This window comes from Fopius arisanus, unplaced genomic scaffold, assembly GCF_000806365.1.
Source record: "Fopius arisanus strain USDA-PBARC FA_bdor unplaced genomic scaffold, ASM80636v1 scaffold00026, whole genome shotgun sequence".
NCBI lineage: Eukaryota > Metazoa > Arthropoda > Insecta > Hymenoptera > Braconidae > Fopius > Fopius arisanus.
In genome coordinates, this window is record NW_011887765.1 from 1,333,890 (window position 1) to 1,350,929 (window position 17,040).

Here is a 17,040-nt window from a genome sequence, read left to right on the forward strand (position 1 = left end):
TATTCAGCGTCGCAGATAGTTGAGCAAAAATAAAAATTGTAAGAATCTAATACTGGAAGTGGAATGATACGAGATCGAATATGATAGCAATCGGTATCAGATCGCCTATTGAAACTAATTACCTCCGCACTTTTCACCAGGAACAAGCGACTTGTTTGTCAATTCTGGGGGTCGGATTCTTATCAGGAGTCATAACTCTGATTGATTTAATTGGGGATCATTGATACTTCAAGAAATTTTTATAGCGATATGTAAAAGGAAGATGACATTCCATCGACTGTGATTCGGTGAGTAATTATCAGTAAGTGAAGAAATGTCGGCGATACCTGAGATACCTGGGGATTCTGGCAAATGGCGTCAATTCATCGCGACAATTTTGAGTGAGTTATCATCAACGAAAGATTGATAAATTATTTATGTAAAATGGCGTAGGCAGAGGGGATTAATTGATAATTTCTAGAGAATAAAAAAAGAAATCTTATCATTTCACTGAGGAATTCCATCGAACTTGTATGATATTTCTATTAAAAAATTCAATTTCCTTCTATTATTGATTTTCTCCATTAATTTATCATTTTAATTTTTTTTACGGATCATTATGTTGTGGGGAATTAATGAAGATATCGTGGGAAACAATTGGAATATAATGTTGTGCGTTGAAAAAAAAAATAGTGAACCTGGCGGTGCTGGGGTGTGGTGTGAGTATGGGATGGAATTCCCCGATGATTCCTCATCTTCAGAGTGATGATACCCCAGTGGGCAGCAGTCCGATGACTGATGACCAAGTGTCATGGCTGACTTCGGCGATGCCCTTGGGTGCTTTGATAGTCCTTCCCTTCTGCAGTGGAATGGCTGAGCACTTCGGGAGGAAGATCACCACGTGTTTTGTCGCTGCACCCCTCGTTGTCTGCTGGGTCCTCACGATTTTCGCCACAAATTTCACGTACCTCTTGTTCGCGCGATTTCTCGCGGGTTCTGCGTGTGCCCTCGGCTTCTTCGTTGTTCCCATTTACGTCACCGAAATCTCGGAGGCAAGTGTCAGAGGACTTTTTGGCAGTCTTCTGCTCTTCTCCTTCAGAATTGGCATCGTCGTGGGGTATGTCCTGGGGGCTGTTCTATCGTACCGCATGTTCGCTTTTTGTGGTCTGGTGATTCCCGCTATTTTCCTGGGGAGCTTCGTCTTCATGCCGGAAACCCCGATTTATCTCGTCAGGAAGGGAAAAATTGCGGAGGCCAAAAGGTAACGACTAGTAAAAAATATCGAGTCGAATAAAATTACAATGAATTTTTGGTCTTTCCTCTGGAATTTTGTTAGAATATTTTATTTTTCTATTTGTTGAAAAGAAAATAGATTGTCATTCAGGAAATTTTCGGTGAAAATAATTTTTTTTGGTCTCAGGTCGCTGATGTGGTACCGGAAGGAGAACAAACCGATCGTCGAGGACGAACTCAGAGGACTCCAATCACTGAACAAGGAATCCCTGGACGACAGCGACTCCGTGGGCTTTAGGGACCTGTTCAGAGACCCTGGGACCACCAGGGCATTCATCATCTGCGTGGGACTCGTGACAGGACAGGAATTATCCGGAATATCGCCGATGGTGAATAAATATCTAATGTCCACAGTCTGCCGACGGTTTTTGCGTTACCAGGAAGTCGAGAAAATTTATTAACAAAAAATGGAGATTTGCCAAGAATTTTTCCGACGTCTGCAATTCATTTCGCTCGCATTAATTCTCATTCAATGATCTCCGAGATTTTATTGATAAAACCATTTTAATTCACAACTCGAATATTGAGTGAATTACTAAATGAAGAATATCTCGGAATTAAAAAATGATACCGATATTTTCATAAATACTTTTCTGGTAGATTTTTGAATTCTCTAAAAAAAAAATCTTTACCAAAATATTGCTATCTCTCTTCAATTCTGATATATCACAAATTTGGAATGAAAAATGAAATCATCAGTTGATTTTTAAAATGATTCTCCTCAAATAATTTCCAGCTGTCGTACACCGCGAGTGTCTTCACCGGAGCAAATATTTCGATGTCGGCAAATCATGCAGCAATAGTAGTGGGTGGTGTCCAGCTTCTGGGCTGCTGGTTATCGTCAGTGCTGATGGATCGATTAGGAAGACGAAAACTCCTCTTCATATCCTGCGTGTCAATGGCCGTGTGTCACGGAGCTTTTGGTATCTTCTCACTGGTCAAATCGTACGACTACGACGTCTCCTCGGTATCGTGGATCCCAGTGATGGCACTATCAACTTACGGCATCATGTATTCCCTAGGGATGGGTCCAGTCCCCTTCGTCGTCATGTCCGAGGTCTTCGCCGCGGACATAATGAGTTTCGCCAGTTCAGTTGTCTTCGCCATGGGCTGGGCCTGCTCCTTCCTCGGGACGAAATTCTTCCCCCAGATCATCAGCACTCTGGGCTTTCACGGGTGCTTCCTTTTGCTCGCCTTCATGTGCCTCTACATCCTCGTCTTCACGTACTTCCTTGTACCTGAAACAAAGGGCCGGAGTGTCGAGTCCATCCTCAAAGAACTCAACGACGGCAAGAAGAGAAAAAAGAAAGACCCTTTCCCCGAGGCTGCTGTCGAAATGATAACAAAAAGTATAAATAGAACTGACTGAATGACTCCCGATATTCCTGATATTAGTGTAATTTGAGTATTGAATAAATTATTTTAGATGATAAACCAAACAAAAAACTCGACACTTTCTCCTATCAATTCATAATTAACGAATTAGAATCGCTTATTGAGTGACAATAACAATTAATTTCATGTTGTTGATCTAATCGTTTTTTCACTCGTCCAATTAATTTTATTTTTATAGCATTGTCGAGGGGCCTGGGATGAGCAATGAGATAGCAATTAATTAAAAGATTGCAAATTAATCAATTGTTCAAGTATTTTTGGACGTCTCGAGTTTTAATATAAATTTTGATAAGATTTAATCTATGACACTTGGAGCTGGGAAAAAACCGGTATCACTAAAAAATCACAGTTAACACCGTTGTAAAATATTCAGTATTGAATAAACACAGAGTAATCTCTCATATCAGAAGAAGTAATTTTTTTTCCATTAGTTAATGACTGCGTTGAAATATCGTGAGGTCATATCTTTCCATTAATGAGGGATTTTCGTCTTCAATTAGAGTTTTGTACGAGAGAAGGAGAGATTACTCTCAGATGGTGAGCGGCAAAATCTCCAGTAGTCACTCATCGTCGTGACCTGGTGGGATGGATATTGTGCTGGATGTCTAGGAGTTTCTTCAGTGGTGAATTAATAATGTGGGGGAATATCACCAAGATTATGCGCACTTGAGTGAGAAATACTATTTGTTGAATTAATGTTTGCAGTCTTTAACAGACTTGCGATAGTTCTTGACTCGATAAATCCAGTATCACTCCTTCATTCGTCTTCCTGACGATTCATGAGCTGGTGGTCGGCATGGAAAAATACAGTGGACAATGTGAATCCGGAAAATTCCGACAGTTCATTACGACTTTAATTGGTGAGTTGTAGAAAACAGTTAATTCCATTAATCCATTTAATCTGAATTAATACATCAAGACACCTGATAATAATATTATTTAATTGATATAGATAATGAATTTATTATGACTGATATTATATATTATTCTGTCATTATTATTCTCTTAATTTTCTGGAATTCCAGTGAATATCATCGCGTTATCAAATGGGATAGTGTTAGGATGGGCCTCACCGGTGATGCCCCAGCTGCGGACAGTTGACACCCCGGTGGGGTCAACCCCGTTGACGACCGAGCACATTTCCTGGTTGAACGGAGTGCTTCCCCTGGGTGCTCTGACCATTCTCCCCTTCTGCAGCATCATCACCGAGAAATTCGGCAGGAAGATAGCTCTCTGTCTGGGGGCTATTCCTGCGATTGCATGTTGGCTCCTCAAGGTTTGCGCCACTAGCTACACCTACCTTTTGCTGGCTCGTTATGCAGCTGGCATGTCCATGGCGATGCTGATGCTCATGATTCCCCTGTACATCGCTGAAATAACAGCGGACAGCATCCGAGGACAAATGGGATGTATTCTCCTGTTTGCTGTTAAGATTGGAATTGTTGTTGGGTATGTCCTGGGGGCGACCCTGTCGTACCGGGTGTTTGCTATCTGTGGACTCATGATGCCGATCGTATTCCTGGGGCTTTTCGTTTTCATGCCGGAAACACCGACTTATCTCGTCAGGAAGGGGAAAATTACCGAGGCCAAGAGGTAATTGGATTAATCCTGACAAAAATAATAATGAATCATTCCCATTTCGGATTTTAATTGTTTTTGTTTTAAATATTGGAGGTGTATTGGAAAAATTAATTAATGTAATCAATATCCAGATCATTAATGTGGCTGAAGAATAATGACGAGACAGCAGTGGAGCGTGAACTCCTTCACTTGCAGTCCCTCGTGAAAGAGTGCTCCAGTACAAAAAAATCTGTTGGCTTCCGGGATCTCTTCAGGGATCGAGGAACGACGAAAGGTTTTATTATTTCTCTGGGACTCCTCTGTGGCCAGCAGACGTCCGGTATTTTCGTAGTGGTAAATATACATTCCGTTGAGTTGTTCTCATTTATGAGGTAAATGATTTTTAAATCGAATTCTCATAAAATTTACTCCAAAAAAATCAGAGGAATTTCAGGATCACGAATTCCTCCCTAGGAAATCCCCGAGTTTCAGTTTTCTTCCTGATTTCAGTCCCAGTACACCGCGTATATCCTGGAGCAAGCAGAGAGCTCCTTGAAGCCGAATGCAGCGACAATTATAATCGGTATAGGGCAGATCGTGGGGTCGTGCCTGTCGACGATGACGATGGAGAGAGCAGGCAGAAGATCCCTGATCTTCATCTCCTGCGCAGGGATGTCAATTTGTTATACGATGATTTCCACGTTTTTGTTACTCCGCGAGTTGGACCTGAATATCTCGTCATTCGGTTGGATTCCAGTGGTGGCCCTGTCCGGGTGGTCCATCCTCTACTGCATCGGGATGAGTCCAGCACCACTGGTCGTCGCCTCAGAAATCTTCAGCCCTGATATCTCTAGCTTCGCCAACTCTGTGTCGATGGTCTTCATGTGGATCTGCGCATTTTTACTCGTCAAGTATTTTCCTATTGTCGAGGAGATGCTCGGCCTGCACGTCTGCTTCATATTACTGGCCTCATGCTGCATGGCCACTTTGGTATTCACTTACTTCCTCGTCCCTGAAACCAAGGGCAGGAACATCGAGTCGATTATCGATGAATTGAACGGCTCCACCGGGAAATTCGAGCAGAGTCGACGACTCGAGGCCGCCACGGAGATGATCAAGATCGATAAAAAATCCAACGTTTGAGATTACTCTTGACGATGATTTCCACGCAATCGTCCGTCCAATTTGTTGATAATTATTGATTTATAGGCGAAATCATTTTTAGTTTCGATTAAAAAATTTTAAGCTCCACTCAGACACTTGTCGTCAAGTTTAAAAGGAAGTTGAATTTTTTATGGAAAAACTATTTATTGTAAAAATTATCGATGATGAATGATTTTTTAGGAGGTGTCATTTTTTTATCACTGTCGACCATTTCTTGACGAATTGGTATTTCCATCGACTGATGATCACCCAGAGGTTTAGATATTTGTAAGTGGATTAGAGGAATGGGAAAATAATTTAATTAACTCAGGACTTAAATATAAAAATGTTCGGATAAAACTCCGAGTAAATGCAGTTTTATTACCACAATTTTACATGGCATGTGAATAAAATTGAAATTTATATTTAATATTATAATAGATTCAGTCGTCATCCAATCGTTTTCGCACACTTCGATTGCCAAATTTTCTTTTTTTGAAAGAGACACCGGAGCTCTCGTCGTCGCTGTCTCCAGTTCTCACTTGAGTCACAATTTTTTCTTTGAAAGTCCTCTGGGGTAGGAAGGGCTCAGGTTCCTGGGGCTTCGGCACCTGGAACACCTCCCTCTTCTGCGGCAACTGCAGGTCAATTTTTTTCTTCGGACTGGACCCCCAAAAAAATTGATAGAAAAAATGTGTTGATAATGTTAATAATAATTAATAAATAGTGCTGAGAAATCGAAAGAGATCTAATAGAAAATTATAATTGGAAAATAAATTATTGTGTGTGATGGGAAATATTTACAGGACTTCGACAGTCTGCCAGGGTCCATAGGGATCGACTTTATCAGGAACACTGTAGTCTCTCCTGTAAGGGATCTCTTCAGTGGGACCTTCTGTCCCCTCGTCCTCGCTCTTCCTCGGTTGTTTCCTCAGCTCCTTCAACCGCTCTCGTTCGGCGTTCGCCCTCTGTTCCTCAATCACCTCAGCCCTAGCTTTGGTCTCCTCTTCCTTCAATTGCCCCAACAGCTCCTCCTGGAGTGCCTGCTCTCTCGCCTCTTCCTCCTGCTCTCCAATCGTCATGAAACCCTCCTCAGGCGGCTCCCACGTGGTTTCTAATAACCAATAAACCAGAAATAACGACATGATCAATAAAAAATAATTGTAAAATCAATGAACAGTCGATTAATCCAAATTTCTAAAAAACGATAAATCCAAAAATCTATTGATTTGAGGAGAAAATATAAAGAGATCTTTTTTGTTGGAAATTCGGTGAGCTAGAAAGAAGTCCTTTGAAGGTTACTCTCAAAATCGATAGCTTCTGAGATAATTTCAAAAACATACCATTGGTCTCCGTGTGCCAGTAGTAGGTGAATCCTTCGGGACTGTGCGCCTCGTACCAAAGTTTCGGAACAAGATGCCTGTTGGATTTATCCCCCTCAGACTCCCTCTTGCCTTTGCGTTTCTCCCTGCTGGTTTTCGTCTTCCCCTGGGTCTTGTTCTCACTTGAATTACCACTCGAAGAAGGATTCGATGTGCGCGCCTGAGCCCTGGCCCGATGGAATGTCGTCGGGTCGCAGTAATCGATATCCGCTGGAAGCTGTTCACGATTGAATTACTTGATTAAGTCAAACATCATTACCCGGAGTAATTGAGTTAATTTTTGGGAGGTAAAGGGATATTTTCTCACCCCTTGTGGCCTCTTGTGACGGGGATTTGTGTCTGGAGAGGCCGCCGGCATCTGATTCGGGTTATCCTCCACCTGCAAGTTGACAAGTGATTATACAGCTTTCGTAGAAACTTTTCAGCTGATATGATTGATGAGTTTGGAGATAGTTACCGCGAGGGCTTCAGTCCGATCCCTCTTATCTCGGATAATCTGTTGTGCTGTCAGATCTGCCATGTTACCCTCGACGTCCTTGAGGTAAGCTGCCATCGCCGCCTGAAGAATCATAATTTACCGGTAAAATTCAAGGCTTCAGATATTTCCCTCCATTGCGAATTAATGAAAAAAAAAATGAACAATCCACCAAACCAAACAAATAAAATAAATCCACGTGGAAAACTGAAAAAAAAACTGGAAATATTTGACAGATCTAAATTTACGTGAACGATCTCGCATTTTTTTACTGGGAAATTACATGACGTTACCTTATTTTTATTAATTTTATTTTTAATTCGGTCGTTTGGTATGAGTGTTCTGCAAATGTCGAGTTAATCATTCATGAAGTGTAATGATTTTTTATTGAAGAATGTATCGATGTTTTATGAATTGCGCGTGAAACGTTATCTTACGTTCTCCATGTTTTTGAGATCATTCTCAAATTTCCTGGTCTGCTTCGCCTGTTTTGCGCTGTTCTTATGGATTTCCTTGAGCCTCTTGGTGACGTTCTCCTTGTGCTTCTTGCCACCCTCGTGAAACTGAATACTCGGTTTGTTGTCGGCAATCCAGCACTTGCAGAAGTCGCAGAATTTTCTACCCTGGGATTTCCAGTAATCCGCCCTGAAAAAGACGTAAAAACTGAGTAAAATTTCTTATCAGGTGGCACGTGGTTGCAGAGAGTATTCTCTGGGTCATTCCAGACGACAGCTCTCCAGACGACTTCTCCTGGATATGAAATCGTAAAGACGATTCAATCGTAATATTATTGATGCAAATTTTTACGGATTGCACTTGGAGGAATGACTGATTCCACTCGTGACACGAGTGATAAATTGGATTACAATTTAATACACGTCGTTTCCTGATAGTGACCTTTCCCTCTGTATTTTGCATGAACTTTCAACTTTCACTGCAGTTTCCCTCGTTTTTACGATTTTTCCCGAAGCAATTGCGCGAATTATGAGCCGTTGAAAAATAATCGATGAGAGCACCTCGGGAATTCCCCGAAAATTTTCTCTCGCAATTAGTAATCGATTTAAAATAATCAATAGGTTCTTTCCGTTACGAGTTTTTCTTGCTTTTCAATTTTCCATAATTTCCATGAGACGTTTTCACTCTTCGTACGTATTTTATTTTAATGCCGTAATGAGACAGTTGCAATTACCACCGGCGCCCGGGTAATTCAATATGATGGTTATTGTTATTACTCAGTGCTAATCAATATTACCCAATACTAGTTTCATGCGTCGGTTTCCACAATGTTTGAAAATTGATTGTATCGCGGTGGATTTAAATTAAATTGAATTAAATGTCACCATGGAGGAAAAAATTACCAGAGAATCTGGGGAGCAATGTTACGTTGACGTAACATACGTTATTCACGTCGTTATGTGTATGGCAACGAGTACACGCCGGGGGGTACTTGTTTTCCAGAATCATGAGCCTTGGAAGCCCGAACTTGTCAACCGCAGCTAGTACTCCCCCATTCCTAAACAATTTCCATAATTCGTCGTATTAATAGAAAATAATCACGTGCAATTATCTCTTACTAATCCGACATTAAATTTGAATCCACAGATATTTACATTTTTTACGCTATCTGTGTTAATTACAATTATATTGAAAATTGAATAAAATTGCGTTTTTTTGTTGAATGAGAATTTATTTTTTAATTATTGAAATAATTGTGAACGAAATGAGAGGGAATAAAATTTTTTAGGAGGCAGATAACGAACGAACAACAAACATGTCATGAAAAATATTAGCAAGACCTTGAAGCTAGGGAAATTAGGTGGTAATTAGTGGGGTATTTACAGGTGTACTGGACTCTAAGAGTGAGTGAACGTGTTAAAGGGCATGTGAAGACCCCCGACCTTGCCCCCAAGGACTGAAACTCTCGCAGTTGCAACCACGACATCAGAATTACGAGATCGATTCTTCCCGAATGGCAAATGTTCATTAATTATTCATTCCGAGCAACAGGTTTCTGGAATTAATTGATCGCACAAAGAATCAGCGGATTCTCAACATTCATTGTTGCAGACGAAAAGAATGCGGATAATATCGTTTTTATTTCCAGCAAATTGGATGCATCTGAATGCAAATAAAAAATTGGGAAATATTTTAGATTTGTACAGAGGGTAGAGAAAAATTAATGGTTAATTATTTTTTTGTCGATTGTAGGGACTGCAGGTGATCATTTGATAATTTCCAATGACGCATTAAATGTGGGGAGAAGGTTTCATTTTAGAGGATGTTGTCATCATTTTGGAGAATTTTTTCTGAGGGAAGAGTTCGTCGCATGCGGATGTGAAATAATTACTGTAATTGAAGTGGTGGGGTATTACGGTACGTCGAGGGAGTAATTTTGGATGTTTCTTTGGTTTCATATTCAGTATTTCAGTTTAATCGGGAAGTGGAAGGACTCAGAATGTCCGAACCCCCGGCTCTGGGTCCGCGAAAATGGCGACAATATACTGCGGCAATAACTAGTAAATAAATAAAAAATTTTTATTCAATATACCGAAGTAATAAAGTGCGATGAGTAGAATCTTTCATTTTGTGCCGAATTATCTCAAGAACCATCGATTTAACGAAAAAATATCAAGAGTCATTTTTTGCAGCTAATTAAATTTCGAATAATAAAGATCCTCTACCATTTTTCCTGAGATCAATAGTCCAAGAGATAAATCGATGCTGACTTGTTTATCGATTTGTTTTCACGTACAACCACTCAATAATCACCCGATTGTTTTTCGCAAAAAAAATTCCAGTAAACCTGTCAGCGGTGGCAACAGGTTTGTCGATCGGTTGGACTTCACCGACGATAGCACATCTGCAAGACGAGAAAACCCCAGTTCTGAACGAGTCCTTGACTCAGGACGAGATTTCCTGGGTGACAGCGATTTTCTGCGTCTCCCCGATATTCCCTCTGCCCCTGTGCAATCCTCTGTCTGATAAATTTGGTAGAAAAATATTTGCCAGCCTGATAGCAGTGCCAGCAGGATTATCCTGGCTCCTGACAATCCTAGCGAGGGACCTGGTTTGCTTGGTGATCGCCAGAGTCCTCGCTGGCTTGGCTGTTGGCATGACAGTATTTATTGTGCCAATGTACGTCTCTGAAATCGCCAGTGACGAGGTCCGAGGTGTTCTCGGTAGTTTTCTGATGTTCGCCCTCAACATTGGAATCCTCCTGGGGTTCGTCTTCGGTGTTGCCATGTCCTATCAGATGTTCGCCATTTGTGGACTCACACTACCGATTTTATTCGTCTGCGCCTTCGCCTTCATGCCTGAGACACCGATTTATCTCCTGCGGAAAAATCGTCACGATGCCGCGACAAGGTCACGTTTTTTTCCATGAAATCCCTGATTTTTGTAGGTGGAGATAAATTTATTGAGAAAATTATATAACAGATTGTCGCGCACTCGGGAAATTGAGAGTTTGATATGAATCGATATTTTTTCATGGAATGGGACCTGAATTTTTATCCTGATTCAGTCATCTTTTTCAGGTCCCTCATGTGGCTCTGGGACAACGAAAAAATGATAGTCGATCGCGAGCTCCTGAAGCTTCAGGAAACCCTGAAAAAAGACGAGAGGTCCGGAAAATCCGTGAGCTTCCGTGATCTTTGGGGGAATCGTGGGACCACCAGGGGTTTCTTGATAGCATTGGCTCTTCTTCCTGGACAGCAGACTTCAGGAATTGCCGTTGTCGTACGTCAAATACCTCAGACGAAAAATCCCCGCGTTAATCATCTCCAGAGGGGAAATTTCATCAACTTCCAATTAATTTTTAATGTTCCAGTTCATGTACACCGCGACTATCTTCCGATTGGCGGGATCATCCCTGGACCCGGACTCTGCAGCAATAATTTTGGCAGGGATGCAGGTGGTGGGATCACTCCTGGCGACGATGGCGATAGAAAGAGCTGGAAGAAGACCTCTTCTTCTGATTTCCACCGGAGGAATGGCTATTTCCCACGGTTTCCTCGGTGTATTCCTTCTGCTCCAGTCTCAGGGCCACGACATCAGCTCCTTCAACTGGCTTCCCGTTGTTATTTTATCATCTTACACTATTTTTTACTGCATCGGGATCGGTCCAGTGGCATTTGTCGTCTCGATGGAGGTCCTCACCCCTGACATCGCAGGTCTCGCCAACTCTCTGGCTGTTGCCCTCATGTGGATCATGTCCTTTGTCACTGTCAAGGGTTTTCCTGTCACCAGCGAGGTCATTGGAAATTATGGATGCTTTTTTGTGCTCGCGGTCTTCTGCTCGTGCACTTTTCTGTTCACATATTTTTTCGTTCCTGAGACCAAAGGGAAGACCATCGAATCTATAATTGAAGAGCTGAATGGGGGAGTCCAGTCGACAAAGAGCGATATGAATAAAGAACGTACTGCACCTTGAGGAGTATTTTAACGATTTTTTTTTACTCCCCAAATTTTTATTTTAATCGTGTGAATGTTTTATTTAAAAATTCACAGAAATGTAACGTGAATATTACTAATTATTACTAATTATTTATTGAATTCAAAGGATTTCATTGATAAACATTTCTGCTCTTTCTCGAAATAGCAATAAATTTATTCATTCCTAGAATTTATTACTGGTGGATTCGATAATAAATCTTTCCTGCAGTGGAATTTTTATTCAGTAACTCCTGAATTTTTTTGGTATCAATTGGCATTCTCTGGTAAATCCCCAGGAATTTTTAAAGCTCCATAAATTTACCAGAGAACTTAGAATATTAATAATTGAGCGATAGCAATTGAGATGAGAATTCGCGAGGAAAATAAAATTCCCACGTGACACTCCATATTCATGAAACAGCCAGTTGTCAGACCCCGCCTAAAGTTTCAATAATTAATCAACAATCAATAACACAAACTCGAGCTAATGCTCTCCACCTGGAAGAATGCGGAAAAAATGATAATTACTGCCACTACCGTAACCGGAAAAATTGTAATTGTATTCTTGTTGAACTGGTGGGGGTAAATTAGACATACCCACAGTTGAATTGCACATATATAGCAATGAACTTGAACAGCAAAGAGTGCACGAGACGAGGAAGTCTCACTTCATGCAGTTTGACGGGTTGCGCAGTGAAAATTACAATCTAATGAGGTAAATATTTTCAAAAGAGATTCGGAAGATAGCGCGCGAGGAGAGGGAAATGTTCATATAAATCGTCCCCATAGTGCTTATCCCCAGTGCAAATTCAAGAGGACAAAACAAAACTCAATAAGTGGAAGATCTCAAGATGTCTAAAATTCCGGACGAGATTTCTGGTACATGGCGACAGTACGTCGCAGCGCTGACCAGTGAGTTTAGGAATTTAATGTTTGAATTAAATGTTTGAATTCCCTCCAAAAATAAATTAAACAATTCAATATTGATCATTACCCCATTAATTGATTAATGAGTAATTTGACAAAAATTCTGATTGCAGTAAATACCGCGACGATAGCCACGGGAATATCGGCGGGCTGGACATCCCCAATGATTCCTCGTCTTCAGGCTCCAAACACTCCAGTGGGTGACGAGCCGATGACACTAGACCAGATATCCTGGTTAACGTCAGTGACGTGCATAGCTCCCCTGTTTGTCCTCCCACTGTGCAATTTTTTATCGGAGAGATTTGGTAGAAAAACCCTGGGCTGCCTGATGGCAATACCGATGGGACTCTGCTGGCTCCTGACGCTCCTCGCCACCAACTTCACATTTCTCCTTATCGCGAGGATATTAGAAGGGATGGGCAACGGAATGATCGTCTTCCTCGTGCCGATCTATGTCACGGAAATATCCAGCGACGACGTCCGAGGGAAACTCGGAAGTTTTCTAGGGGTTGCAGCGAATTTTGGACTCCTCCTGGGATTCATTCTAGGAGCTGCGATGTCTTATCAGATGTTCGCCATCTGCGGGATGATTGTGCCGGTGGTGTATCTCGCTGGGTTCTTCTTCATGCCCGAAACACCCATCTATCTTCTGCGAAAAGGGAGGAAGGAAGAGGCCACCAGGTAAATCCCAGATATCAACCTGAATAATCTCTATCGTTATTAAAAATTAAATGGAAAACCATTAACATCTATAGATCTTTGATGTGGCTGAGAAATAATGACCAGATGACAGTTGACAACGAGTTGCGTCGGCTGGAGAAAATCCTGGAGGCAGAAAAAATCGTCTCCAGGAAGGCAGTGGGTTTCAGGGATCTGTTCAGAGACCGTGGGACTATTTGGGGTTTCATCATAGCACTTGCGCTCCTACCAGGCCAACAAACATCTGGAATTACTGTCATAGTAAGTAATCCTGGTGTCAATGAAATCGATGACAGCTCGATCCAGCGCTTTATTTCCTCAGATTATTCGATTATCGATCTGACATTTTAATTTTTATTTCCAGTTCACGTACACCGCGACAATCTTCCAGCTGGCGGGTTCCTCGATGGCACCGAATTCCGCAGCAATAGTCCTTGCCATAATGCAAGTATTCGGATCAATTCTGTCAACGGTCACCATCGAGAGAGCTGGAAGACGATTCCTCTTGTTGTTCTCGTGCGCCGGAATGGCAGTCTGTCATACCCTCCTTGGATCATTTTTTTTACTACAATTTCTCAATTATGACCTGTCACTTATCACCTGGCTACCAATCGTCATTCTGTCTTGTTACACGATAATATATTGCCTTGGGCTTGGCCCTGTGTCATTCGTCGTCGCCAACGAAGTCGTCAGCTCCGATGTCTCGAGTCTCGTCAACTCCGTGGCAATGTCCCTCGTCTGGATCATATGCTTCATCGTCGTCAAGGGATTTCCATTCGCTCGTGACGCCATTGAGAGCCACGGATGTGCCTTCATCCTCGCCATCTGCTGCACCTGCACCTTCTTGTTCACGTACTTCGTCATCCCCGAGACCAAAGGAAGACCCATCGACTCCATCCTCAAGGAGCTCAACACTCCCCTCAAGCAATCCGAAAAGATTGATTACGAATTTTCAACCAAAGTTTAGCGAAATCATATCAGCTATTTATTTTAGTAATTCATCTTAGTCTTAAGTGAATTGTGATATTATCATTAAATTCATCATCATCAAGTCAACAGCGAGTCATTGGTTCATGATGCGGGGGATTGTTGGACTGTAAATTTATTTGAAATAAAATAGGAAAACCTCAGTTTCTGGTCATTTGTTGTTGCAAACGACATCCTGTCATTTGATTTGATTGATGATCTTGGTTGTTGTACACTCGCAATCTGGAAAATTTCCTCACCATTTATTCAGACATTTCAATTAAATCATTGTCGCATGGTCAACAGTCCGTCCCCACTTATTAATTGTTTACATTTCCCCTCGCAGACTTGCATAAATGCGACTGCATAAGATGAGGATGGACACTACTAATTTTCCTCCTGCTTGACAGGTTTCGTAATAGCAATTTAATCACATAAATGGGTTTCCCACTCCTGAAGGTGAATTTCCAGGTGCATCGTATCGACGCAGACAGTGGGTCTACGGTGCGGCTGTTACGCAGTAATAATTTCTTATCGCCTTTGTGAATAACGTATTGAAGGGGAGAGGCAAGTAATTAGTGAAATTACCTTGAAATGTCTAAGAGTTTAAGAAAGGCTTCAGGAACGTGGCGGCAGTACACTGCAGCGGCAATCAGTGAGTTGATTAATCAGAATATTAATTATAAAACGATGAGACAGCCTAAAACAATGTGAGACCGAAAGACTCCAAGAGTTTGGAATGTCCGGCTGAATAAATCCGTTGCGAAAAATTCCAGTCAACATCGCAGCTGTTTCAACGGGTGTGTCAATCGGTTGGACTTCACCAGTGGTTCCCCAGCTCGAAGGGCCAACCCCTCCAGTCGGTACTTACCCAATGACCAAGGACCAGATATCCTGGTTGACATCGATATTCTGCATAGCAGCCTTGATAATCTCCCCGGTCTGCAGCGTCTTGTCCGAGAAATTCGGCAGAAAGATCCTTGGATGTTTGATAGCAATTCCCCTGGGCTTGAGCTGGCTCCTGACAATCCTCGCTCAGGACTTCAGCTGCCTCCTCATCGCGAGAATCTTTACCGGTTTCGGCGGTGGCATGACAATTTTCCTCGTTCCCATCTACGTTGCCGAAATAGCCACTGACGATGTTAGAGGAAAACTCGGGAGTTTCCTGTTATTCGCATTGAGCATCGGCATCCTTTTGGCATTCGTTCTCGGTGTAGTGATGTCTTATCAGATGTTCGCGATATGCGGTATGATCTTGCCGATTGTTTTCATCAGTGGATTCATGTTTATGCCGGAGACACCGATCTACCTCTTGAGGAAATGCCGCACCAAGGAAGCTGAGAGGTGAATCCATCATGATCGAACTTTCTTCGAGTTGACAATTCGATTGCCTTTCGATTTCCTTCCGCAGATCTCTGATGTGGCTGCGGGGTAATGATAAGACAGCGGTGGATCGAGAGATCGTTCAGCTGATGAAGATTATTGAAGATGATTCAACTTCTGCCAGATCTATAGGACTCAGGGATCTGGTGCGCGATCGGGGCACCATCAAGGGGACACTCATCGCTTTTGCTCTTTTGCCTGGACAACAGGCATGCGGAAATTCTGTCGTGGTGGGTTGATCTTATGATAATGATTCGGTGATTCATCGAATCATTAATCCTTCACATTCACTTTCAGTTCATGTACTGTGCGACGATCTTCCAGTTGGCGGGATCTTCACTGAGTCCAAATGCATCAGCTATAGTTCTCGGAGTGATGCAGCTGGTTGCAGCATTTCTGTCAACAGTGACAATTGAGCGTGTAGGCAGACGATTGCTCCTCTTGATCTCCTGTGGTGGAATGGCCATTTGTCACGGCCTCTTGGCACTTTTCTTTCTCCTCCAAACCTCGAATTACGACCTGTCCTTCTTCAGATGGACTCCTGTCATCGTTCTCTGCTTCTTCACAACTCTCTATTCCATTGGTCTAGGCCCTGTGGCATTCGTCGTAGCGACTGAAGTCCTCAACCCTGAAATCGCAGCCCTCACCAATTCGATCGCCATGACCCTCACCTGGACCATCTTCTTCACGGTCATCAAGAGCTTTCCGCTGGCTAGTGGTTTGATCGGTAGCTACGGCTGCTTTGCTATCTTCTCATTCTGCTGCACTTGCACTTTTTTAATTACATATTTTCTCGTTCCTGAGACGAAGGGAAAACCCATCGAGGCGATACTAAGAGAGCTCAATACTCCAATGCAAAAACCGGGAGATGATAATTCGAATATTGATTCGATTGAGATTAAATAGAAAAAAATTTATGAAGATCCAACCATAAATGTAACTGATAATAATCCTTTTCAGAGAAGGAAATCTTTAATTTGAGTACTGGGATATTATTGTATTGTTGTTGTATTACTATTTTATTATAATTCTATTGAGATTTCAGGAGATGAATCACTCGAAATTCAATATGGAAGTCCTGAAATATTTTCGATCGCAGGTTTTGCGCGCAAATATTTTTATCAAGCACAATGTGAGCATGAAGCAGCTGCTTTCGTTGTTCCATCTGAAGTGTTCATGATACACGAAAGATATCAGAATGTAAAAGCTATATCTGCACTCTTATTGGTTTTGGCTTGAAGGAGTAACTTCCTTTGTGCGTCGCTCTGATTGAACTTTCCGATTGTTTCACTATTTCGTACCGATCGATTGAACTCAATCGAATGTACAGAGAGAGAAAAACGGAAAATTCGAGCTATGTGAAGTTGGCATCGAAGTTTGAAAAATCTAACTTTTTTTTGTTGG

The 17,040-nt window shown here is 42.0% G+C and overlaps 6 protein-coding genes across 6 annotated transcripts; 5 read left to right on the forward strand and 1 right to left on the reverse strand.

Moving 5' to 3' along the window:
* The first annotated feature begins 75 nt into the window (after positions 1-75).
* On the forward strand, positions 76-3,258 carry LOC105265019 (facilitated trehalose transporter Tret1-like). Its single transcript, XM_011302289.1, has 5 exons — positions 76-380; positions 673-1,240; positions 1,400-1,601; positions 2,009-3,079; positions 3,168-3,258. Exons 1-4 carry the CDS (start codon positions 314-316, stop codon positions 2,639-2,641), a joined length of 1,470 nt encoding a protein of 489 aa, XP_011300591.1. The 5' UTR covers positions 76-313; the 3' UTR covers positions 2,642-3,079; positions 3,168-3,258.
* On the forward strand, positions 3,190-5,800 carry LOC105265018 (facilitated trehalose transporter Tret1-2 homolog). The gene is made up of 4 exons (XM_011302288.1): positions 3,190-3,527; positions 3,693-4,260; positions 4,380-4,581; positions 4,738-5,800. The coding sequence occupies exons 1-4, from the start codon at positions 3,464-3,466 to the stop codon at positions 5,368-5,370; spliced, it is 1,467 nt and encodes a 488-aa protein (XP_011300590.1). The 5' UTR covers positions 3,190-3,463; the 3' UTR covers positions 5,371-5,800.
* On the reverse strand, positions 5,712-8,670 carry LOC105265017 (WW domain-binding protein 4). Its single transcript, XM_011302285.1, has 7 exons — positions 8,586-8,670; positions 7,665-7,872; positions 7,210-7,311; positions 7,060-7,131; positions 6,714-6,969; positions 6,175-6,484; positions 5,712-6,033 (listed from the first exon to the last, which is right to left on the reverse strand). The coding sequence occupies exons 1-7, from the start codon at positions 8,621-8,623 to the stop codon at positions 5,814-5,816; spliced, it is 1,206 nt and encodes a 401-aa protein (XP_011300587.1). The 5' UTR covers positions 8,624-8,670; the 3' UTR covers positions 5,712-5,813.
* A 997-nt stretch (positions 8,671-9,667) lies between these two features.
* On the forward strand, positions 9,668-11,824 carry LOC105265020 (facilitated trehalose transporter Tret1). The gene is made up of 4 exons (XM_011302290.1): positions 9,668-9,743; positions 10,026-10,593; positions 10,764-10,965; positions 11,057-11,824. Exons 1-4 carry the CDS (start codon positions 9,683-9,685, stop codon positions 11,657-11,659), a joined length of 1,434 nt encoding a protein of 477 aa, XP_011300592.1. The 5' UTR covers positions 9,668-9,682; the 3' UTR covers positions 11,660-11,824.
* A 472-nt stretch (positions 11,825-12,296) lies between these two features.
* On the forward strand, positions 12,297-14,417 carry LOC105265021 (facilitated trehalose transporter Tret1). The gene is made up of 4 exons (XM_011302291.1): positions 12,297-12,573; positions 12,702-13,269; positions 13,344-13,548; positions 13,652-14,417. The coding sequence occupies exons 1-4, from the start codon at positions 12,513-12,515 to the stop codon at positions 14,252-14,254; spliced, it is 1,437 nt and encodes a 478-aa protein (XP_011300593.1). The 5' UTR covers positions 12,297-12,512; the 3' UTR covers positions 14,255-14,417.
* Positions 14,418-14,660: 243 nt separating this feature from the next.
* LOC105265022 (facilitated trehalose transporter Tret1) lies at positions 14,661-17,040 on the forward strand (the record flags this gene model as incomplete). Its single annotated transcript, XM_011302292.1, is given in 4 exon segments — positions 14,661-14,908; positions 15,030-15,597; positions 15,665-15,866; positions 15,934-17,040. Coding segments are annotated over 4 exon segments (1,440 nt in total). The 5' UTR covers positions 14,661-14,847.